At 50.5% G+C, this 24,511-nt stretch overlaps 1 protein-coding gene across 1 annotated transcript; it reads left to right on the plus strand.

Moving 5' to 3' along the window:
• The first annotated feature begins 955 nt into the window (after nucleotides 1–955).
• On the plus strand, nucleotides 956–21,444 carry TBC1D20 (TBC1 domain family member 20). Its single transcript, XM_055140128.1, has 8 exons — nucleotides 956–1,159; nucleotides 9,908–10,093; nucleotides 12,662–12,742; nucleotides 16,341–16,527; nucleotides 16,669–16,770; nucleotides 17,735–17,876; nucleotides 18,667–18,854; nucleotides 19,113–21,444. The coding sequence occupies exons 1-8, from the start codon at nucleotides 1,090–1,092 to the stop codon at nucleotides 19,366–19,368; spliced, it is 1,212 nt and encodes a 403-aa protein (XP_054996103.1). The 5' UTR covers nucleotides 956–1,089; the 3' UTR covers nucleotides 19,369–21,444.
• The last annotated feature ends 3,067 nt before the right edge of the window (nucleotides 21,445–24,511 follow it).

Below are 24,511 nucleotides of genomic sequence, written 5' to 3' on the forward strand. Positions count from 1 at the left end.
AGAGTCAGAAGTAATCCCTGAGTATCGCCAGGTGTAGCCCAACACAGCGCCCCCTCCCAAAAAAATAACCCCCTGAGCACTGAAGGATGTAGCCAAAACCAAAACAGAACAAAACAGAATGATAGGGTGAGGTTATTTTAGTACCCTAGGGATGTGACCGAGTGAATAGGTGTCTGGAGAAAAAGGATTCTCCTTGGGGATAAGAGGAAAATCAAGCACTCGACCACCCAAAAGCTCCCTTTGGGTGAGCAGCCAGTTTTGTCTGACTCAGAGGGCGCGGGCCAACCTCATCGGCTGTGAACGGCTCCTCCTGGTTCTGTTAATCCCCGAAGCCTGTGAGCAAGTGAAACTGAAGGACAAAAAAAATCCTTCGTAAAACAAAGAGTTTGCGGGCCGGAGGGATAGGAGAGCGGGTAGGGCGTTTGCCTTGCACACGGCCCACCCGGGTTCGATCCCCGGCATCCTAGACAGTCCCCCGAGCTCTGCCAGAGTGACTCGTGAGTGCAGTCAGGAGCAACCCCTGAGCACTGCCGGCTGTGGCCCAAAACCAAAAACACGAACAAACCAAATATCCCAACTGCTCCATTCTTGGCAGGATGCGGAGCATATTTCAGTAACTGAGCAGGAAACTTTTATCCTCATCAGATAAGAAAAGGATACGGGGTGACAGACCCAGCCTGCCTGTGGGGACAGGCCCTGCAAGTCCCCACAGCGCTCCCGGGCCGCGACCCGGGTCAGCGCGCTCGCCCGGGTGCCGGGTTCCCGCCCCGCCCCGAGCCGCGGCGGGTCACACGCGGCGCGGGGCGGGGCCTGCGAGGACCGGGCCCGCCGGGGACCGGGCTGGCGGGTCACCTACGGCCCGGGGGTGGGGCCTGCGAGGAGGGGGCGGGCCCGGCGGGTCACGTGCGGCGCAGGGGCGGGGCCGGCGGGACGCTGCGCGCAGGCGCGCCGCGGGCTGACGGAGCCGAGCCTGCCGGGCGGTGCGGGCGCTCGGTCCCGGGGCCGCCGCCGCCGCCGCCGCCGCTGCCGCCGCGTCCGGTCCATTCCGCCACCAGCCGGGGCTCGGGCCCGGGCCCGGGCCCCCGGGGCATGGCCCTCCGGAGCGCTCAGGGCGACGCCTCCACCTCCAGCCGCTGGAGCGGCGGCTCCGAGAAGCCAGGTACGGAAGCCGGCCGGGGCGCGCCGGGGCGGCCTGCCCGAGGGGCCCGCGACAGCTGTCGGGCCGGGCTGAGGGGGCCGGGCTTCTGCCCGTGCGGGGAGCGCGCTGTCCCCGGGAGGGGGCCCGTGGACGTCCCCACGTCCCCGCGGGGAGGACCGGGCGGGGTCTCCGGCTCCGGGGCGGCTCTCCGGGACCCCCGCCCGCGCCCGGCCGGAGGACGTGGCCCTCGGGAGCGTCCGCGCCGTCGCCGCCGTCCGGCCCGGCCCCGCAGCCCCAGGCCGGCCCCCCGCGTGTGCAGGTCACTTCGCCGCGTGAACGGCGACCCTGTTTTGTGGCTGTCCGTCCTGGGTCCCACGAAGCGGGAGGGCGGCCGGCGGGGCGGTGAGTTCACCCCGCGTCGAGGTCGCCCCTCGGCTGGACGGACGCTCGCCGGGCGCCCGCGCGGGTCTGTGTCCTGGTTCTTTCCGTTTGTTGCTTTCCCTGTCAGAACCCCTGGGTGGAAGTGAAACTCGGCGCCCCTTGTTGACTAAGAGAGGCCCTTTGGCGTTGTCACCCTTTCCGGGTGATTGTGTGGTATCTGTCCTCGTGGCATCATAGTGGCCCGGGAGGTGTGGGGGGGGCGGGGGGTCTTGTCACTTGCCCAGGCTGACGTCCCCCCCGTCCCAATCCCCACTTTTCATCTTTTTTTTTTTTGCTTCTCCGGTTAAATGGGGGACCGATTAGCCATAAGTTTTAGGGCTGGGCTTTGGCGGGGAGAGGTTTGGGTTTGCCCTGTCATTATTATATTGGAGAATGATTGACGGAGTTCAGACGCTCCTCTGAAGAGTTTCTCATCGGCCCCGTTTGCTCTCGAGATTTTTCCCCGGGCTTGGGGGAAAGCGGTCTTTTTCATTATTATTATTATTTAAATGGGTTTGTGTTTCAAGTCGTTAACGAATTTCTGCTAATTTGGGTGCTGTTTGTTGCAGCTAGCCAGGGCCATCCAGAACAGAGGCTACTTTGTTGTACTTTGTTTTTTAATAGGAACTTGCTCAGATTCAGGTAAAGTTTTCCTCTTCCTTTGGCTTCGGCTAGTCCGATTGTCATATAAGGAAGGGGAGGCTCTGCTGTTCAGATTTCCAGGGTCATCCTCAGCGGGGAGTGGGACCACTGAGGTAGGGGTGTCTGTGAAGGGACATCAGTTTGTCTCTCACTCTTTACTGACCAGCTGTCACACTTGTATTTTGGTGTTTGGGCTACACCCATTGGTGCTCAGAACTTAATCCTGGTGGGATTTGGGGGGCCATATGGGGTTCCAGGGCCTTGCAAGACAAACATCTCCTTACTAGCACCATCTCTCTGGTCCCTCTTGCATTCTTTCTGATTAAGGTAATCGCTGATTATTCTGAGCTTAACTTCTGTTTAAATATTGTGAAAGCTTTCTTGGGGGGTGGAGGGTACGCCCTACTGTTCTCAGGGCTTTCTCCCGACTCTGCACTCAGAGATCACTCCTGGCAGCACTCAGGGGACCATGGTCGGGGGCAGGAATCAAATCCAGGTCAGCTGCATGCAAAGCAAGTGTCATACTCACTGTACTGTCACTCTGACCCCCTATATGCTTTGGGGGGGGTGTCACACCCAGTGATGCTCAGGGTTTACTTCTGGCTCTCCACTCAGGAATTACTCTAGGTGGGACTCGGGGGCAGTGGGGGTGGGGGGGAACCATCTGGGATGTCAGGAAATGAACCCGGGTGGGCCACGTGCAAGTCAGGTACCCACTGTCCTGTCACTACCCCCCCACCAAAAATGCTTTTTTGATATGCAAGTTAAGTCATATACTCAGCATGGAATTTTGTCCTTGTAAGATTGTGATTGGGGCTGAAAAGATAGTACAGTGGGTAGGGCACTTGCCTTGTATATGCCCAACCTGGGTTTGGTCTGTGCCATCCCATATGGTCCCCCAAACACTGCCAGGAATAATTCCTGAGTGCTGAGCCAGAAGTAACTCTGAGCACTTCTTGGTGTAACTAAAAAACTTGGAGAGAGGGGCTGGAGCGATAGCACAGCGGGTAGGGCATTTGCCTTGCACACAGCCAACCCGGGTTCGATTCGCAGCATCCCATATGGTCCCCTGAGCACTGCCAGGGGTAATTCCTGAGTGCAGAGCCAGGATAACCCCTGTGCATTGCCAGGTGTGACCCAAAAAGCAAAGAAAAAAAAATACAAGTAAAAAAACTTGGGGAGAGAGAGAGAGAAAGAGAAAGAGAAAGAGAAAGAGAAAGAGAGAAAGAGGAGAGAGAGATGTTGTGATTAGTGGGGCTAGAGAGATAGCCATGCCAGTGTTCAGCCCAGCTTTGATCCCTTAGCACCCCATATGATCTTTCAAGCCCTCCAGGAGTGCTCTGAACACAGAGCCAGGAGTAAATCCTGAACACAGCCAGTGATCAAAAAAAAAAAATTATTTGATTAAGTATGTAGATCCTTTACTTGATATACAGCCATAATGTTTATTGAACTGATTTGTTTGAGCGGGCACCAGTAACGTTTCCATTGTGAGACTTATTGTTACTGTTTTTGGCATATCCAATACGCCACGGGTAGCTTGCCAGGCTCTGCTGTGCAGGCGCAATACTCGGTAGCTTGCCGGGCTCTCCGAGAGGGGCGGAGAAATCGAACATGGGTCGGCCGTGTGAAAGGCAGACACCCTACCGCTGTGCTATATCGCTCCAGCCCATTGAACTGATATGAAAAGAAAATTTATTATTATTATTATTATTATTATTATTATTATTTTGCTTTTTGGGTCACATTCAGCGATGCTCAGGGTTTACTCCTGGCTCTGCACTCAGGAGTTACTCCTGGCACTGCTCAGGGGTCCACATGGGATGCCTGGATTGAACTCAGGTCGGCCGCCTGCAAGGCAAACGCCCCACCCACTGTGCTATTGCTCCAGCCCCGAAAAGAAAAATTTTTAAGTGTCCATTATGCTCACTTTTGGTCTGCATTCTTCCCTGGGTATTAAATTCCCCAAATCCAGGTGCTTTGAGAGATACCTGTTGCTTTGAGGCAGAAATCTTCACCTGGATTTTCAGCCAGAGGTGGGAAAGCTTTGAGTCAGTGGGCTCAGCCATCATTTTTTTTGTTTTGTTTTGTTCTTGGGTCACATCCAGCAGTATTCAGAACCTATTCCTGTCTATGGCTCAGGGATTATTCCTGGCAGACTGGGGGGACCATACGGGGTGCCTGGGATTGAACCTGAGTCAACCATATATAAGGCAAGCATCCTACCTGCTGTTCTATCTTTCAGCCCTCTCAAGCCATCTTTATCTGAAGGGTTAAGAGTAAGTACTTTAGTGCCCTGTATTCTTCCTCCTAAGTATTTTTTTTTTTTTTTGCCTTTTGGGTCACACCCCGTGATGCTCAGGGGTTACTCCTGGCTCTGCTCTGCACTCAGGAATTACTCCTGGTGGTGCTTAGGGGACCATATAGGATGCTGGGAATTGAACCTGGGTCGGCCTCGTGCAAGGCAAATGCCCTACCCACTGTACTATTGCTCCGGCCCTGAATATCCTTTCTTTCCCTTTCCTCTCTGCTAGCTATTGAACCCCGGTTCTATACATATTTGCACTACTACTGCACTACATCCCCACCCTCTATTGTACCTTATTAACATGATTATTTTAATGGAAAGAAGACCAGGAAGTCCCTATATTATTTCTTTCATCTTTGTTGAATGAATTACTTTTCAGGCACCAGCAGTTTATTTTTATCACTGTCCTATATTTTTCAGCCAGCTGTAGGATAGTTGTTTCATTCTGTGGTAGTTATGATATCCAAGACATCTCTGCTATAAAAGAATTTGGACAGTATCACCTTTGAAACATAGTAAGTCTCCCTCATAAGTGGACAGTGAAGAAATGAAAAAATAGTTCAGGGGGGGTTTTTTGGTATTTTGGGGGGGCAGGCAAGGTTTATTGGGCCACACCCAGTAGTGTTCAGGGGCTATTCCTGGCTTTGTACTCAAGGGATCATTCCTGGCAGTACTCAAGGGACCATATGCTGTGCTGGGAATGGAACCAAGGTCAGACGTCTTACAGGCAAGCAGCCTACCCCTGTACTATCTCTCCAGCCCCAGTTCAGATACTTAAATGTCGTATATGCTACTTTTTTTTTTTTTTTTTTTTTTTTAGCTTTTTGGGTCACACCTGGCTATGCTAAGAGGTTACTCCTGGCACTGCACTCAGGAATTAACCCTGGTGGTGCTCAGGGGATCATATGGGATGCTGGGAATCGAACCCAGGTCGACCGTGTGCAAGGCAAACGCCCTACCCGCTGTGCTATTGCTCCTTTGTATGCTACTTTCATATGAACTTTGGTCCTGAGCCTGCATATAGCATTCTCAAGTTCACCTCCACAATCCACTTTATAAGAATTTTCAATAAAATGCAGTAGATATTAACTTTAATCTTTAGTGTCCAAAGAATAGTTTTTTCCCTTTTTCAGGATGAAGAAGATAGATGTAAACTAGTTGTTTGGCTGACAGTCTGCTAACTTCCCTTTCCCTCCATTTTGTCATTTATTAGTTAACCTTGTTTCTTACCTTAGAAGGTGAAGCAAAGGGAAAGAACAGAGGCTGAAAGCACTGTAACTTACCTGAGTTTTCTCCTCCTTTTCTGTAACATGACGGACTCTCTCCTTTAGGTGCAGTAAAATTGTGGGCATGGTTACCCGCCTTTCCCACTGACATTAAATCCCTAGAATGGGGGGACAGTTGAGAAGGTGCTGCTGGAGCTGAATATACACCCCTACAATCTACATTTGGACCACTCTAGCTCTAGGAAGCCCTGGTGCTTTTTTGTTTTGGTTTGGAGACCACACCTAGCAGTGCTCAGGATTTACTCCTTACTGTGTGCTCAGAATCTTTCCTGACAGGACTAGGGTGCCAGGGATGAACCTGGATCAGCCGTGTCCAAGGCCCTACCTGCTGTACTATCTCTTCAGTACTCTCCCACAGGTGGTTTTTTTTTTTCTTTTTGGGTCACACCTGGCAATGCAGAGGGATTACTCCTGGCTCTGCACTCAGGAATCACCCCTGGTGGTGCTCAGAGGACCATATGGGATGCTGCGAATCGAACCCAGGTCAGCCTCGTACAAAGCAAACGCCCTACCCGCTGTACTATTGCTCCAGCCCCTCCCAGTATTTTTTTTTTCTTTTTGGGTCACACCCAGCAATGCTCAGGGGTTACTCCTGGCTTTGCACTCAGGAATTACTCCTGGCAGTGCTTGGGGGACCATATGGGATGCCGAGGATCAAACCCGGGTCGGCCGCGTGCAAGGCAAACACCCTACCCGCTGTGCTATCGCTCCGGCCCCACCCTCCCAGTATTTTTTTTTTCTTTTTGGGTCACACCCAGCAATGCACAGGGGTCACTCCTGGCTCATGCACTCAGGAATCACCCCCGGCGGTGCTCAGGGGACCATATGAGATGCTGGGATTTGAACCCGGGTCGGCCGCGTGCAAGGCAAACGCCCTACCCGCTCTGCTCTCACTCCAGCCCCCTCCCAGTATTTTTTAAGAGGCCAAAGTGTCTGGGAATCTACAGAGAAACTGTACTAAGCATATTCTAACAGTAGGATGGGAAAGGTAATGCAGTTTACTAGATAGACCAGTTTTTTCAGAGAAACAGTAGCGAAATTACTTAATTTTGTTCTTCTTTATTTAATACCCACAAAGGGCCATGGAGAAGTTGGTTGTAGATTTTGAAATACAGGATTTAAAATAGAACCAGAACACAGTATTAAGAGAAGTATTAAAACTGTGCTATGTGTTGTAAGTGAGGTAAACTTCTGGTGTTATTTACCAATACCTGATGGCAAGCCAGCTGATTGCAACGAGTCTTTCCCTGGGGACAGGCGCAACACTTTCCTTTCCCCTAGATTGCGAGTAGGTGACGGGCTGAGAAGCAGGATGGGTATATATCTAAACAAATGGAGGAAATTTTTCTCTCTTTTTTTTTTTGCTTTTTGGGTCACACCCAGCAATGCACAGGGGTTACTCCTGGCATTGCACTCAGGAACTACTCCTGGCAGTGCTCGGGGGACTATATGGGATAATGCTGGGAATCGAACCTGGGTTGGCCACATGCAAGGCAAACGCCCTACCCACTGTACTGTCGCTCCAGCCCCGCAAATTTTTCTCTTAGCAAACAAGCTAACAAGGCTTCTAAATATCAGCTTATCTGAGGTGGTATTATTTACATACCATGTAAGTGCTCTTGCATTGTGGAAAGTGCAAGGACACCCTGAGTTTAAAAAACAATTAAAATGGTGCTAGACAACTCAGAGGGCTGTAGTGCATGCTTGGCATGCGGGAGACTTGCTCCCTCACTGAACTTTAGGAGAGACCCCCACGCCACAGACATGGGTAGCCTCAGGCACCTCCTGTTGTTACTCAGAAACATATAGATGTAATGTGTGTATATATATGTATATATATCACAAATGTTTTTCTTTTTTTTTTGCTTTTTGGGTCGTACCTGGCGATGCACAGGGGTTCTTCCTGGCTCTGCACTCAGGAATTATTCCTGGCGGTGCTCAGGGGACCATATAGGATGCTGAGGATCAAACCCGGGTCGGCCGCGTGCAAGGCAAATGCCCTACCCGCTGTGCTATCGCTCCAGCCCCTCTTCTGTTTTATTTTTTTGGCCGCACTTGTCAGTGCTCAGGGCTTATTCCTGGCTCTGTGCTCAGGGATAACTCCCAAAGGGGCTTCAGGGACCATATGGACTGCCAGGGATTAAACCTGGTTTGGCTGCATGTAAAGCGAAGCGCCCTGCCCACAGTACTATCGATGCAGCCCCAGAGAAGTTTTTCTTTCTTGCAAAGTAATTCAGTTTCTGCCTGTCCTGTTCTATAAAAAACCTTGATCTGCCTGTGAAAACACTGTCTTCGAGAGAGTGGCCCTTTGGCCCAGAGTTAACACCGCCCCACTGCTCCTTCTCCTGAGTGCAGGATAAGCCCCACACCCCGTCACAGCGTAAGGCCAGCCCAGACTTTCTGTTCGCCACCTTTACTGCAGTGCTTTCAGCCTCCCAGAGTCTCTCTGTGTTTTCTGGACAGGGTGTTTCTTTCTCCTGGCCAGATCTTTGCACATACTCTTTCTTATCCCTGAAATCTTGCCCTTTCAATCCACTCTTCTATATGCAGTTCCCTTTTTTTGTTTGTTTGTTTGTGGGGGGCACACACTGGTGCTCAGGGCTTACGCTTACTCCTGGCTCTGTATTCAGGAATTTCTCCTGGCTCAGGGGACTATAAGCAGTGCCAGGGTCTTGGATTGGCCTCCTACTTGCAAGGCAAGTGCCTTACCCACTCTACTATCTCCCCAGCCCAGTTTTTGAAAATGACTGTGAGGGCAACAGAGAGATGTTAGTGGGCTAAGCACAGGCTTTGCATGCAGGAAGCCTCAGGTTTAATCTCAGCCCCATGGGGCTGGAGCAATAGCACAGCAGGTAGGGCGTTAGCCTAGCACGCGGCCGACCTGGGTTTGATTCCCAGCATCCCATATGGTCCCCTGAGCACCGCCAGGAGTAATTCTCTGAGCAGGGGCAGGAGTAACCCCTGAGCATCGTCAGGTATGACCGCCCCCCCCCCCCAAAAAAAAAAGCCTAAACAGACAAATAAATCAAAATAATCTCAGCCCCATGTGGTCCCCTGAGCACTGCTTGGGAGTGATTAAAACAAAGGGGGGGGGGAATGTAGTGAATGATTTTGGTGTTTGTCATTGTATTAGCAAGTTTCTGGAGACTTCTTCCAAACAAGATTTTTGTCTTAAAGTTTTGTATTGACTATACATTGCTGGAAGTCAAACTCTGACGAGCTGTGTGCTGGGTAAGCACGTCACTTACCCCTTTACCATCTCTCCGCCTATTTGTTTATTTTTTGTATGGTTTGTCTCCTTACCAGTTTGTACTTTATGTGTTAATTATTTATTAGTTAACTCTAGAAATACTTACCCAGGGGCTGGAGCAATAATGCAGCACAGGTAAGGGTCTTGCCTTGCATGCAGCTGACCCAGATTTGATCCCTGGCACCCCATATGTTTTCCCCAGGCATGCCAGGAGTGGTCCAAAAACCAAAACAAAACCAAAAGCCAAGAAATATTTGTCTGATAGAAAGATTGCACTCATTTGTGGAATATAAAGTAACAGAATAGGAGACTAACACCCAAGAATAGTAAAGATAAGTACCAGGAGGATGACTCCACAGCTTAGAAGCCTGCCTTGCATGTTGGGGGGAAAGGCAGCTCAGATAGAGAAGGGACCACCAAGTAAAGGGTGCTGGGAAGGCCCAGTCGGGATGGGAAATGCGGGCTGAAAGTAGACTATAGACCGAACATGATGGCCACTTAATACCTCTACTGCAAACCACAACACCCAGAAGGAGAGAGAAAGCAAAAGGGATACTCTATCACAGAGGCGGGGTGAGGTGGAGAGGACGGGGTGGGGGTGGTGGGAGGGATGCTGGGACCATTGGTGGTGGAGAATGGGCACTGGTGGAAGGATGGGTTCTCGATCATTGTATGACTGAAACGCAAGCATGAAAGTTTGTAAGTCTGTAACTGTACCTCACAGTGATTCACTACTAACAAATTTTTTTAAAGAAAGAAAAGAAGTTTTTGTACCTCAAACCAGTCGTAGACCAAGTTCTGAAAAGAAAACATACACAGGCAGAACATGTGCCTAATGATGCTCATTCCTCTTTGTTTTGCAGACTTTAGTGCCAAAAGAAAAAAGAAAGTGGCAGAGATTCAGCAGGCTCTGAACAGTGACCCCACGGATGTGGCTGCACTCAGACGCATGGCGATCAGTGAGGGGGGCCTCCTGACCAATGAGATCCGGCGCAAAGTGTGGCCCAAACTGCTCAACATCAGCACCAGTGACCCTCCACCTACATCAGGTGAGAGCTGGCATGGACTGCGAGGGCAGCTTTTTGGGAGACACACTAGTTTCAGAATCTTTTCTTTCTGTGCTCTATTTATTGCCCAGGAAAAGTGGGGTGCACTCTGGCTCTGTGCAGTTCTGTGCTGGAGACCACATTCAGTACTGGGAGTTTGTTTGTTTTGGGGGGACACACCAGGCAGTGCCAAGGGGTTACTCGTGACAGTGCTCTGGGGACTATTTGGGATACCTAGGATTAAAGCTGGGTTGTCTGCGGGCAAAGCAAATGCCTTGCATTGTACTATCACCCCGGCCCACTACTGGGAATTTGAATCAAGTTCGCAGCATTGCATGCACTCTGTTCATTGAGTTGTCTCTCTGGCCTTCTGTGGTTCTTTCTAAATCAAGAATAAAGGAATTAGGGACTGGAGTGATAGCACAGCGGGTAGGGCGTTTGCCTTGCACGCGGCCGACCCGGGTTCAAATCCCAGCATCCCATATGGTCCCCTGAGCACCACCGGGGGTGATTCCTGAGTGCAGAGCCAGGAGTAACCCCTGTGCATCGCCAGGTGTGACCCAAAAACCAAAAAAAAAAAAAAAGGAATTAATCTAAAGCATTTTAAGTTATTGTTGAGCCTACCTTGAAAATAAGATCAGACTAGGTTTTTTTTTGGGAGGTGGGACATACTTGGTGGTGTTCAGGGCTTACTCCCTGCTCTATGCTCAGCTGTGCTCTCTCTCTCTCTCTCTTGGCCCCAGTAAGTAGAATTTTATTCAAAATTGTCTTTTGTTAGATAGGTAGCTTTCATTGTTGAGCCTGGGGAGTGTATTAAAAAAGCATATTCCAGGGGCTGGAGAGATAGTATAGTGGGTAGGGCGTTTGCCTTGCACATAGCAGTCCTGGGTTTGGTCCCTGGCACTCCGTATGGTTCTTAGCACCTTCAGGAGTGATCCCTGAGCACTGCTTGGTATAGCTAAAGAGACAAAAAGAAAAGAAAAAAGTGTATTTTCTGGGGACCAGGTATGAGACTCAACCGTAGAGCACAGACCTTAAATTTGTGAGACCCTGGTTTAAGCTCCAGTACCAGGGTCGACGGATGGGGAGTGTATTCCAGTCTACCTTTGCTTAGAAGTAGATTGTGGAAATTTGTCTCTTAACAAGCACCCTAGTTAATTACGATGCAGATGGACTACGTTTGGAGAAACATGAGGCTACAGGGGGAGTTTATCCTTTAAATATACCTTTTTATTGGGAAATTCTGAGATCCTTTTGTATCCCAAAGTTTCTTAATTTTGTGAAGAGCTTGCTAACTGATTTGTAAGTCCTGTGTAGTAGAAGGTCTTTCTCAGAGCATGGTACAAAGTGAAAGACTTTTTCAAGTACTGCAGAACAAGGAGATGGCTTTGTCATTCATTCACTCAACAGACGTTGAGTGCTTTCTCAGTATGTGTGGCACACGTCCAGGCACTGGGGACTTTGCCATTCATTTAGCAGATATTGGCTGTGCTCTCTGTGCCAACTGCTGGGCAGATGAAAACAGGACAGTGTCGTGGGGGAGACTGTCGGTGTTAAGTTGCTGCCTGTTGTTATCTTTGGCACCAGCGGCCCGAGAGCAGCCAGTTTTTTCGGGGGAGAAAGAGTTACCACACTCCCATTCTAAGTCTGCTCCGTTGGATCCCCGTTTCCCACATCTCTGCAAGATGATGGGGGTGTTGTGCAAGGACCCTGGTGGTGTGGTGGTTTCTCCTAGAGGAGATGTGCAGTTGTTATGTAACACTCCACGCAGCTTCAGGGAACAGCGCGGCACGCCTGCTGTATAGTGTAACAGAGAGGCTCGGTCTCCTTCGTGTTGTTTAGGCTCCACAGCTGAACACAGATGCCGTCTTTTGTTTGTGGTGCCTGTCTTTTAGACTTTTGGGACCTGGAAAGGTTCGACATCTCTTCCTTCATGTGAATTGGGCTTAATACACATCAGGCTCAGTCAGTCTCCCTGAACTGTACAGAGGTCGGAGTTCTTGTTGAGAGTTTCCGCATCTGGGACTTTTGTTTGTTTGTTTGTTTGTTTGTTTGGTCACCACAGCCAGCAATGACTCAGGTCTTCCTCCTGGCTGAGTAAGAGATCACTCAGGAATCACTTCTGACAGGACTTGGGGGAACCAAGTGGGGTGCCGGGGATGGAACCTGTGTTGGCCACATGCAAGGCAAGCATCCTACCCACTGTGTGATCGCTCCGGCCCCTCCATGCTCAGGATCTTCTCTGACCCTCACAGTAGCCTGGCAGGTACCCAGGGAAGGGACTCTCTCCGTTTACCATTGTGGACCCTGAAATTCCGAGTAGCTCCTGGGACATGCACAGTGGCCCCCTGACTTGCTCAGGCAGTCCCCTCACGCCGTTGCCTCTCTTCAGTCTGCACCCTCCTCTCCTGAGGAGGCAGCAGGTTTGGACCTTCAGTAGATTCTATTGTGTCTTGAGTCGGGGCTTCTTTAGGGTAAATGCAGACTTTGTCTGCCGGGTCTTTGCTGTCAAACTGATGTGTTTTGCTCCCAGCCAATCCTTCGCTCACATGTTCCCTTTCCCCCCCACAGGGAAGGACTTACGACAGATGAGCAAGGACTACCAGCAAGTGCTCCTGGATGTCAGGCGGTCTTTACGGCGCTTCCCTCCTGGTGAGAAGCTCTCCTGGTCTTGTCACACGAGGGCTTCTCGGCCTTTTTGCACTTACTTTCCTGTGTTTGCGCGTGCTAGAGTCAAGACTCTTTGACCCCAACACTCATTGAGGCCCAAAAGGCAGGAGACCCTGCCTCACATTACAGAGTTGTCCTTTTTCTTTTCTTTTCTTTTCTTTTCTTTCCCCTTTTGGTCTTTGGGTTACACCTGACAGTGCTCAGGGGCTAAGTCCTGGTGTACTCAGGTAACTATATGGGTTGCTGGGAATCGAACCTCAGTCAGCCATGTGCAAGGCAAACACTTTATCTGCTGTACTATGGCTCCGGCCCCTGCCGAGTTGTCCTTTGGCAGACTCGGGTATACTCAGAGCCTGGGACAGAGCTACTTTCCCTTGCCTGAGAGTTGATGAATGAGAGGAAGAGGGTTTCCAGCCCCCTCTACCCTTCAGAGCCACAGAACAACCTTCACTGGAGTCACTGAAGCCATCGGTCTGGCTTCATTTATTATGTGTATGCAGAGGTCTGCTCTGGCTCTGTTCAGGGGGTCTCTCCCAGTAAGTAGTTCTGGGGGACCCTGCAGTGCCAGGGGTGGACCCTGGGCCTACACGCAGAGCATGTGCTCAGCCTGGCTCTCTGGTGTGCCACTGTGGTTTTAAAGGTTGATTGAGAAGTGCACACCGTCAAGAGCTATTAATTTCCTCATTCGGTGATAGATGTGTTGGATACCGTGCTCTGGAGAGGAAGCCATTCTCTGCGTGTTGAAAGAGTCTGTGTCTGTTGTGCTAGGGGCGTCAGAGGAAGTACAGTGGGCAGGACACTTGCCGGGCCCACTACTGATCTGGATTCCACCCTTGTACCCCCTGTGCTCCCCTGAGCACAGAACACCTGGAGTAAGCACCACCAGATACCGCCCGAAACACCCTCTCAAAAACAATCACTGTATCACTGTATCAGTGTCATCCCGCTGCTCATTGATTTGCTCAAGCGGGCACCAGTAACGTCTCCATTGTGAGACTTGTTACTGTTTTTGGCATATCGAATACTCCACGGATAGTTTGCCAGTCTCTGCCATGCAGGTGAGATACTCTCAGTAGCTTGCCGGGCTCTCCGAGAAGGACGGAGGAATTCAACCCAGATCGACCGTGTGCGAGGCAAACGCCCTACCCGCGGTGCTATCGCTCCAGCCCCATAAAAACAATAATATAATAAAATTAAATATGTTCTCACATTGCCTTACCACCCTCAGGAAAAATTAGCAGCATGACTATTGTCTTCATTTTCTTTTTCTTTGGCTGTGGCATCATGTTAGGGCCACACAGGAAGGAGGTTGCAGGAACAGGAGTCTGTGTGCTCTGTAGTTCTCTCTCTCAGACTGGCTTGGGTTTGATCTGCTAAAGGGCCCTCTGGCCTGCTCCAAGCCGTTTCCTGGAAAGACCCTCCTGATGCCAGTCGCCTGCCACCTTGATTTGATAAAAGCAGTTCCTGGTTCTGGCTCCTTTTTCTTTCCTTCAACTTGGATGAGACTTCACAGGACAAATTTTATGCCATTTTGTTTCTTACATTGTCTGTTTTCCCTTAGAACCCTTTTTTCCTCTTCTATTTTTATGACATCCATCTGTTTCTTATAGTCTTTCTGTGAGCCTGACTTCTCTTGTATTTCATACTTTGCATTTGAGCTCTTCTCAGCTTCTCTGATCCCTATTGTATAAAGAATTCTGGCGCTGGAGTGGTAGCACAGCGGGTAGGGCATTTGCCTTTCACGCAGCCGACCCGGGTTCAATTCAAAATATCCCATATGGTCCTCTGAGCACCACCTGGGGTAATTCCTGAGTGCAGAGCCAGGAGTGACCCCTGTGCATCGCCAGGTGTGACCCAAAAAAGAAAAAAAAAGAAAAGAATTCAGTTTGTTTTCACATTACCTTACCTGCCACAGTACTTCAATTATTCCATTCTCCTCCTATCTCCTCTCCCTCCAGCCCCCCCCAGTCCCCACCTTTTAAGACTTTGCTTTTTTGGAAAAGGGAAAGTAACTATGGGCAAGAAATTAACTTTTTTTTTTGAGGGGGTGGCATCCCCTCAAAAAAAATATATTAATTTTGTTCTCATTTAAAACCCTTTGTGGATTTAGAGTGGGCTCTTAGATTAGCCAGTTGCTTTCACGATGTCTGTCTTTAACTCCAAAAGAAGAAGGTATAGAAGAGTTGTGCTCTGTTCTGTTCTTCTAAGAGGCCCATAATGTCAGGGTTTGGCATTTTTTGTACTAAAAGCCAGAAGAATTCAGGTACCCCCTGCTCATCCCCAGAACCAGCCGCAGCTCTGAAAGAGCTCTCAGGAAGGCTCTCTCAGTCTAGCCCCGTCTTTGCGTCATCAAGATCAGTGTTCAGTTTGGAAGGAGCACTTGATGCCTATTTCTTATTTTTGTATAATGGCATACCTATTCAAACATGGAATAAAGAATTCCCTAGATAGCTTTTATGTAAATTTTTCTCTCTTTAATTTGACAGAGGGGCCGGGTTCAGGCCACACCCTGCATGCTCAGGACTTTCTCCTGGTTCTGTGCTCCGGGGTCGTTCCTGGAGGCTCATGGGGTACATATGGGGTGCTGGGGACCCGGGTGGGGTCGGCTGAATGCAAGGCAAGTGCCCTGCCCACTGTACTGTCTGGCCACTGCCCATATTTCTTTACTAATATTTCACCATATTTTAAAAATTCCTTTAAATTTTTTTATTCTCTGACTACATGAAAAAATTTTCCTGAATTACTTAATACATGTTTCCTATTATCCCTAAATATTTCAGGATATATTTCTTAAAAACAGGGCTCTTGCATAATCACAGCTACACTTACTTAATCAGTTACAATATTCAAAAGTACTGTTACCCAATCTGATTTCATTTATATTTCATAACTTATTCTAGTAATGTCTTTGTAGGAAAAGGAAATGAAAATTTATGTATTTCCTGCTGAACTGTATATCTCACTAGCCTGTTTGTCTTCGGGAAACACACGGTGGTGCTTGGGGCTTAACTGAGCTCTGTGTTACAGGGTCACTCCCAGTGGGTCTCAGGGCAGATGGGTTGTGGGGATCGAACTGGGTCAGCTATGCAAGGGAAGTGTCCTACCCTCTGTATTATCTCTTCTGCCCCCCATTACTTTTCTTTAACCTGAAATCATTCCCGCATCTTTGTGCCTGTTAACACAGTTGCATTCGATTGGGGTCTATCTAGTACCTTCTTGGTGTTTGCTGGGGTCCCCTTGGTCCCCTTGATAGCAGTTCCACGACGGTGCCAGTGTTTGCAGTGCATCTCACTGGGCACAGGCTGCCCAGTGGGCACTGCATTTGCAGGGTTGTGAGCTGCAGTAAAAGAACGTCATCTGGACTCCTCCAGCCCCACCCTGCCTTGTCAGGCGCCAGTCTGTAGCTCTTCCCGCTGTTCCCCGGTGGGATCAATGGCATGTGTAACCTTGATAGGAATTTCCAGATAGTATCTCATTCTCGCTGAGCAGACTCTCCTGGGAAAATCTGGTGCTGCTCTACTGGCCTCTGTGTCTGAGACTGCGTGACGTGTTCCGTGCCCCTGCCCACTCCTCTCCCTAGGTATGCCGGAAGAGCAGCGAGAAGGGCTGCAGGAGGAGCTCATCGACATCATTCTCCTTGTCTTGGAGCGCAACCCGCAGCTGCATTACTACCAGGGCTACCATGACATCGTGGTCACGTTTCTGCTGGTGGTAGGAGATGATCTGGCGACATCCCTGGTAGAAAAATTGTCTACCCATCACCTCAGGTACCAGTGCGGGGTGGTCCAGGACAGGGGTGTCACTCCATTGTATAGTCAGTTTGTCTAATGCTTTGGGCCCTGCTCCTACCCTTACCCCTGATCTAATTGCGTGGTCTGATCAGGGCTCACTGAGTTTCCTCCCTCTAGGGATTTCATGGACCCAACAATGGACAACACCAAGCACATATTAAACTATCTGATGCCCATCATAGACCAGGTGAATCCAGAGCTCCATGACTTCATGCAGAGGTATGTATGTGTCTGCATTCATGTGTACATACACACATACCTCCTGCAGTTTTCTTCTGGTCTGTATCTCTGCCTTCTTGAAGCTAAGAAACCAAAAGTGCCTCCCAGTTACTCCTGAGATGACTGTATCTCCCGCACCCGCAGTGTTACAGGGCACCTCCCCCCCCCCCCCCCCCGTAGAGGGTCCCACTTTGGGAAACCCCGGATGGTAGAGGCAAGGAAGACAAAGTCAATGATTTTAGTCACCAAATGCAAAGGATAAGGTATGTTTCGTGAAATTGCTCGTGTAATTTTTTCCCTCTTCCATTTAGTTGAAAATACGTCTTTTGCCAATGCCTCACTTGTTATTTAAAAAAAATGGCCATGTCTAAAGATGTGCCTAACAACCTAACACAGATGTATTTTCAAACCCCTGAGGATATGTGTTTATGCCCCCAAAAGGTCCTGGAAAGCTGGGGTGGGTGGACAGGTGTGTGTGTTGTGGTGGTTGTTGAGCTACACCCAGGGTGCTTAGGGCTTACTCCTGACTCTGACTGAACTGGGAGGGGGAGTGTGTGTGTGTGTGTGTGTGTGTGTGTGTAAAAGAAGTTGTGGTGATTGTTGGGCTACACCCAGGATGATCAGGGCTTACTCCTGACTCTGACTGAACTCAGGGATTGCTCCTGACAGGCCCTGGGGACCATATGTGGTGCTGGGGATTGCAGACAAATGCAGGCAAGCACCTTTCCCCTGGACTGTCTCTCATGTTCCTGTAATGGACATCGTTTGGCCGCTAGGAGAACACTCAGTGAGAGAGGCCCCCAGAATTCCCCTTGTGTATCCGGATCTCATGTTTTATGCAGAGTTCCTCGGGGGCTGACTTTCCAGAGGAGATATTTCCCAGATGCTTCCTCCGCACATTGGAAAGACAGAAGTCCTGGCTGATGAGGTGGGGACCCTAACATCTGCCTTTCCTTGCTCCTAGTGCTGAAGTGGGGACCATCTTTGCCCTCAGCTGGCTCATCACCTGGTTTGGGCATGTCCTGTCTGACTTCAGGCACATCGTGCGGTTATACGACTTCTTCCTGGCCTGCCACCCTCTGATGCCCATTTACTTTGCAGCTGTGGTAGGTTCAGGCCCTGAGCCAGCAGATAGACTAGCCCTCCCCAATTCTAGCCTGATCCTATCCCCTGCCCCAGGGGTTACACAGGTGTGAAAGACAGAAGCGCTTTCATGTCTGAACATGTTTCACTGTGTCATTCATTGGTGGGTCAGAGGTGGAGAGGAAATGCTCTGTGTAAAGTTATGGAAATGCCAGTCAACCAGAGTTAAGCAGATGTATTTATCAATTTGATTATTTTGAGCCTTTTTAACATGTTCTTATGAATTATCAGTGTTCATATTGATAGCTGCTGGCACACTTGGGCAAACTGCCAAGCACCAGATTTTAAAAAGAACAGGTGTGGTGTTGGGGTAGAAAATGGGGGTGGCTTGTGGTTGGTTGGGATGGGGCTGCTGAAGGTATAAGAAGGGTCTGGATATCAGAGTGGGACGTAGAGTGGGGGCTTTGGTGGCCAGGCTGTTCTGACTGTTCGGGACCAGTTCGTCAGTACTGGAGTTCCAACGAGCTCCTAGTAATCCCTCTCCTTTCCTTCCTCCTGAAAGATTCTCCTCCGTTTAAGGATCAGCTTTAAGTATTGCAGGAGGGAACTTTGCCTCTAGCGGAAAGGGCCAGGCCAGTTGGAGAAGCCCTCAGATATGTACGTTCTGACTTCTTAGGTGGACGCAAGAGCTTGTGGAGCGTTGGGGGGAACCCTGTCTGGTGCCGGCTTGAATCCATCTCTGAGTAGGATGCGGTGCAAACGGCGAAGGCCCTGTATGTTCTGGTCTCTGATGTCAGGCCTTGCTCCCCATAGATCGTGTTGTATCGAGAACAGGAAGTCCTGGATTGTGACTGCGACATGGCCTCAGTCCACCACCTGTTGTCCCAGATCCCTCAGGACCTGCCCTATGAGACGCTGATCAGTAGAGCAGGAGACCTCTTTGTTCAGTTCCCCCCCTCCGAACTCGCCCGGGAGGCGGCTGCCCAGCAGCAAGCAGAGCAGTGAGTGAGGGCAAGGTGTTGGTTGAGCCGGGGGCGCCCCGACGCGGGCAGTAGTGATGCAAGACTGCGTGTGGCGGGGCTAGGGCTGAGGGATGTCGCCAGACGTCTGAACACCCACTCCTCACTCCCGCCTTCCCGGGTCGTACTCAAGAGACACTTGTGGCCCCGCCCTCCGCCTGTTCGCTGTAGCTCTCCTTCTCTTCTTTTCTCTTCTCCGTCCAGACCATCTCCTTTCCTCTGTCTCCTTCCCCTCTGCAGAACGGCAGCCTCTACCTTCAAAGACTTCGAGCTGGCCTCCGCCCAGCAGAAGCCCGACATGGTGCTGCGGCAGCGGTTCCGGGCACCTCTGCGGCCTGAGGACCGAGCAAAAGATGTCCTGACCAAGCCCCGGACCAGCCGCATTGTGAAACTGGCGGTGATGGGACTGACGGTGGCACTGGGAGCGGCCGCTCTGGCCGTGGTGAAGAGTGCCCTGGAGTGGGCTCCTAAGTTTCAGCTGCAGCTCTTCCCCTAGGGCCGGCGCGGACGCCGCCGCTGACCGACCACGGCGAGGTCTCGCCCTTCCACCTGGGGCAGGGAGGGTGGGGGCTCCTTTATTAAAGGGTCTCTGGCAAGGGTCTTCTCTTCCTGCCCCATTTCCCCAGTGGCCCATGGTTTCCTGCCGCGTGGCAGCTGGGTGTGGCCCCCTCTCCTCCGCCCAGGCTGTCTCCTTGCGTGTTGGGGGTCAGCAGTGTTTGAGACCCTCTGCGCCTGGCGGCTGCCCAGCAGTAGGGAAGCCGGACCACTGGCTCGCCCCTCACGGCGCCTCCTGCTCCGTCTGCATCGGCCAGACCAGGGGGACGGGAGCTTTGCCAAAGAAGTGGGACCTGGGGACAAAGCCAAGGGGCAGGAGTGCTCACCCAGAACCAGGTGACCCCCTCTCAGGAGCTGCTCCTTTTGCTGGTCGAAATTGAAGGGACATGTGAGCTAGATGAACCTGTTTTCAACCTAGAACTCACTTGGGCATTTCCAGCCGTATGGGAAGGAATGTTCATTTTAGGGCACAGACCTAGATTGGTTTTGCTTGTTGTTCCCCTCCTTTTCTTTTCCTTTTCACCTCTGTATTCTTATCCACAGCCACATGACGTTGCTTATGAAAGGTACCTTTATTACTGTTTTTCAGACTAACATATACCTAAGATGTAAGTATCTTCATTTTTAAAGAGTTCCTTTAGAACTCCTCAGAAGCATGAGGTACTGACTCAGAGGTTTTTGGGGTTTTGGTTTTGTTGTTTTGTTTTGGGGGCCACACCCGGTGATGATCTGGGGTTAACTCCTGGCTGTGCACTCAGGAATTACTCCTGGCAGTGCTCAGGGCAGACCATATGGGCTGCCAGGGATTGCACCCGGATCTGCCACATGTAAGCTTGTGATATTGCTCCGGGCCCACTCTGAGGTTTTCTTTCTTTTGACACTTTACTTAGCCAGTGTTGCTGTTTGTAAAACACCCTACCCTTTCCAGAGTGCCCACAGCTTGTTCGGTTTCCCTCCCTTCCTTCATTTTTTCCATTTCCCCAAATCATCCCTCCTGCTCCTGCACGGACACCCACTCACTGCCTTGGTTGCTCTGGGGGGGGGGGTTGATTTCTCTCCTTAAGACTGGTCTCTCCTTCCTGGTTGGAAATGTTGGGGACCCGTCCCTCACCCAGAAAGGACGCCCGCCGCATGAAGAGCTGCCGCAGGCTCCCCAGGACTTAGGGAACAAGACAGATCATTCATTCCTTCAGGACACCTGCTCCTGTAAACCAAGCCAGATTTGTTTCATTGTTTCAGATGAACTCTGGCTTAGGGGAAAAAAAACAAAGTGCCTTCCGCTGCGTTAAAGAATTGCGCCTACAGTAGAAGCAGCTGTATTCTTTTTCCCTGGTCTCTCCTGGGCACTGTTCTCTGTTGGCAGATCCTTTCTTCAGGGGAAGCTGTCAGAAGCACTCCGCTCACCACACCCAGACCTCAGACCTCCCACATGACCACGGCGCAGAGCAGGGTCATGGCGCTAGTGGCCAGCCGGCCAGCGCAGAGCACTCAGGCCGGCTGTCGCCACGGAAGTCCATGAAGCACTTTAGAATCTGGCGCTCGCAGAGTGACGGGTACTCTCCTGGGGCGAGTGTGAGGTCGTGGGTGGATGACTTGAGCATGGTGGGGTTAGCAGAACAGACTCTCCGGAGCTGCTGCTGCTGCCCACACTCTCCCCACATGCTTGTCCTCCTGTCTGTCATCTCTACAAATGGACACGGCCACACTCCTCTGGCCTCCGGCCAGGGACCCAGGCATCTGGACATACCGAAGGGAGAGGAAAGGAGGTGCATGTGTTCAGGGGCCAGAGGCCACAGCCACAGATCCCAGCAGCAAGTGGCATTTGCTTCTGATGTGGCCAAAGGAGAAAGTTCATTTGTTTTACAGCTTTGCTGACATCAGGATTCTTCCCTGCCGAAGAGAAGAGAGCATTATCTTTTTACCTTCAGCTGGTTTACTATTCTGTAAAGAATATGTGTAAATATTTTGTACAGAGCCCTCTATGAAATAAACAGCCATATGTGGTTACTAAGCTCGAGTCCTTGTCCTCTGCTTGTTGGGAAATGGACCCTGCTCAGCATCTGACCTGCGGGCTGCCTCGCCCCAGGAAGTGTGGCTGCAGCTGCTGCCTCTGCTCAAAGGTAGGTAGCAAAAGGGGTGTTCCCATTGGACTGCGGGTGCCTGACTAGTTCTCCGTGTCCCATGCGTCGTTCTGGGCGTGCCTGTCTCTGTAAAGGCTGACACTGGGTCTGGGACCCCACTAGGTCCCAGCGTGTCATCTTTCTCCACAGGGGAACTGTGGGGAGCCGTTGGTCGGCACTCACCAGTCGGCCACACTCCTGGCTGTATTCTGTGGAAGCTCAGCGCGGGCCAGGTGCCTGTGGCCTCTGCCTTGGATGCGTCTGGCCCCAAGAGGAAACTGTTGTCTGGGGTGTGTGTTACTTCTGGGCCCAAGGACAGGTTCGCAGGCATTGCTGGCAGAGTTATACTCGGCCCTCTGACCGCATTCCAGACATGTTGTTGGTTAGGAATGGTTTGGTAGTTGAAACAGTGAAGGAAGGGTGTGCGTGATACGTTGACTTTGTCTGTGGTTAGTGGTCTGGTCTGGGGCCACGCCCAACAGTGCACGTGGCTGTGGCCTTTGCGCTCAGGGATGACCCTTGGTGGGCTCAGAGGCCATATGAAGTGCCTGGGAAAGGTTTGCTGCCTGCAGCGCAAGTGCCCCACGCCCTGTAGTAGCTCCCTGCCCTTTGTTTGTCTCCAGTCCCTAACTCTGGAATTTGTCTTTGTTCTGGGCCCCACCGTGTAGGGCTCAGAGGCGACTCCCAGCTCTGTACTGGGGAGTTGTCCCTGGCATTGTTGGGGGGCCGTGTTTGATCAAACCCCACCTCCACATGGAAAGCCTGATCTTAGCCTTGTGAGCTGTGTCCCTGGCCCCCCTGGGCCTTTATTTTTTCAAATCATTGGCTTACAAACCTCATAATACAGTTGCTAAAGGCTTTCAATGTTCCTGCAACAGTCCCACCACAAGTGACCTCTTCCTGTCTCCCCAACCATACCCCAAGCCTGCCCCCCTAGCAGGCCCACAGTAATTTATTTTATATTGTTTGTTACCACCAAAAGGCTAATGGAATTAACAAAAAAAAAAAATACTTAAGTAAAAGAAAATTTGTGAAAATTGTTGTATCTCACCGTGGGAAAAATAAGTTTTTATCTGAGTGTTTACTAAACTATTGTTGCTTGTTGAGCCTTCTGTGTTAATGTTTCTATTTATTGAGCCTCATTGGCTTTACTATATCCCCATCCAATCTGGTGTGTTCCTACTGGGATAATAATATTAGTTTGGAAACGTCGCTTCAGAAAATCCAGAGCATTTAACTGGGCCTTGAGCTTGCACGGTGGCAGGGATGAAATGCAGATGTGGCTCTCAGGGCTTCTGGAAGTGAAGGGAATAAGGGGTCTGAGGGACATTACCAACCACCAATGCAAGAAAACCCAAAGTTCTATTGGTCCAGCCTTTCTGGACAACAATATGGACAGTCCTTCAAAAACTAGAAATTGAGCTTCCATATGACCCCACAATACCACTTTGGGGAATATATCCTGAGGATGCAAAAAGGCACAGTAGAGGTGACATCTGTACCTATATGTTCGTAGCAGCACTGTTCACAATAGCCAAAATCTGGAAACAACCCGAGTGCCGTAGAACAGATGACTGGTTAAAGAAACTTTGGTACATCTACACAATGGAACATGATGCAGCTGTTAGGAGAGCTGAAGTCATGAAATTTGCTTATAAATGGACAAGAATGGAGAGTATCATGCTAAGTGAAATGAGTCAGAGAGAGAGAGACAGACATAGTGGGACTGCACTCATTTGTGGAGTGTAGGGTAGCATCACATGAGGCTGACACCCAAGGACAGTAGATACAAGTGCCAGGGAGATTGCCCCATAGCTGGAAGCCTGCTTCATGAGCGGAGGGGAGAAGGCAGATGGAATAGAAAAGGGATCACTAAGAAAATGATGACTGGAGGAATCAGTCGGGATGGGAGATGTGTGCTGAAAGTAGATAATGGACCAAACATGACAACATGACCTCTCAGTGTCTGTGTTGCAAGCCATAATGCCCAAAAGGAGAGAGAGAGTATGGGGAATATTGTCTGTCATGGAGGCAGGGGGAGGGTGGGGAAGGGGGGGTATACCCAGGATATTGGTGGTGGGGAATGTGCACTGGTGGAGGGATGGGTGTTTGATCATTGTGTGATTGTAACCCAAACATGAAAGTTTATAAGTATCTCACGGTGACTCAATACAATTTAAATAAAGCTATTCAGAAAAAAAAAAAAACCAAAGTTTTCAGTCTAAAAAACTCATGTACCTGAAATTTTCAGCAGTTTGGCATCTCTGCAGAGCTCAGTCTGCCCATAGGCAGCTGTTGCGGCGTGAGTGTGGCTGCCAGGGCTTCATTAGGGCGGGGACTCAGTCTGTCCCCCTCCCCAGGTCACCCCTGAGATTTCAGCCAGGACTGGTCTATCCAAGAAATTACTTTAGCTAGTCGATTTCTTTCGAAATTTGATCATGCGTCTCTGAAGCTGGGCCAGTAGATGAACTTACCTGGAGGCAGTGGAATGTGTTTTTGTTTGTTGCGTTTAGCTTCTGTACTACTACCCAGTGTGCACCTACTACAGTGTCAGTATTGCGGCATTTGGAGGTGTTGCTCAGCTCATATGCAACCGAATGGTCCAGAGCTTTCGGACCTCTGGTCACTGGGCCATGATTGAGGTGGTGGCTGCGGGAGTGGGCGTGGCTGCGAGGGCTTACTGAGTATTGGGGTGGGGGGAAATACCCACCGACACTCTGAGAAGACACCAGAGTTCTCAGCCTGAAAAACTACCTGAACCTAGAATTTCCTGTGTGGTGTTTCTGCAGATTATTCATGACAAGTAGAATTGGGCTTTTGGTGTAGCAGCAGCTGTGGGTTGTGGGTGCAGGTGTTGGGGCTTCAGCAGGATACTCAGTCCGCCCCCACCCCCCAGGGCACCCCGGAGTCATCAGCCAGGAGACCAGTATCTGTTCATTGTAGCCACTTGGCTTCCATCTCAGA

The sequence above is a fragment of the Sorex araneus genome, chromosome 5 (genome assembly GCF_027595985.1).
Source record: "Sorex araneus isolate mSorAra2 chromosome 5, mSorAra2.pri, whole genome shotgun sequence".
NCBI classification, from domain to species: Eukaryota; Metazoa; Chordata; class Mammalia; order Eulipotyphla; family Soricidae; genus Sorex; species Sorex araneus.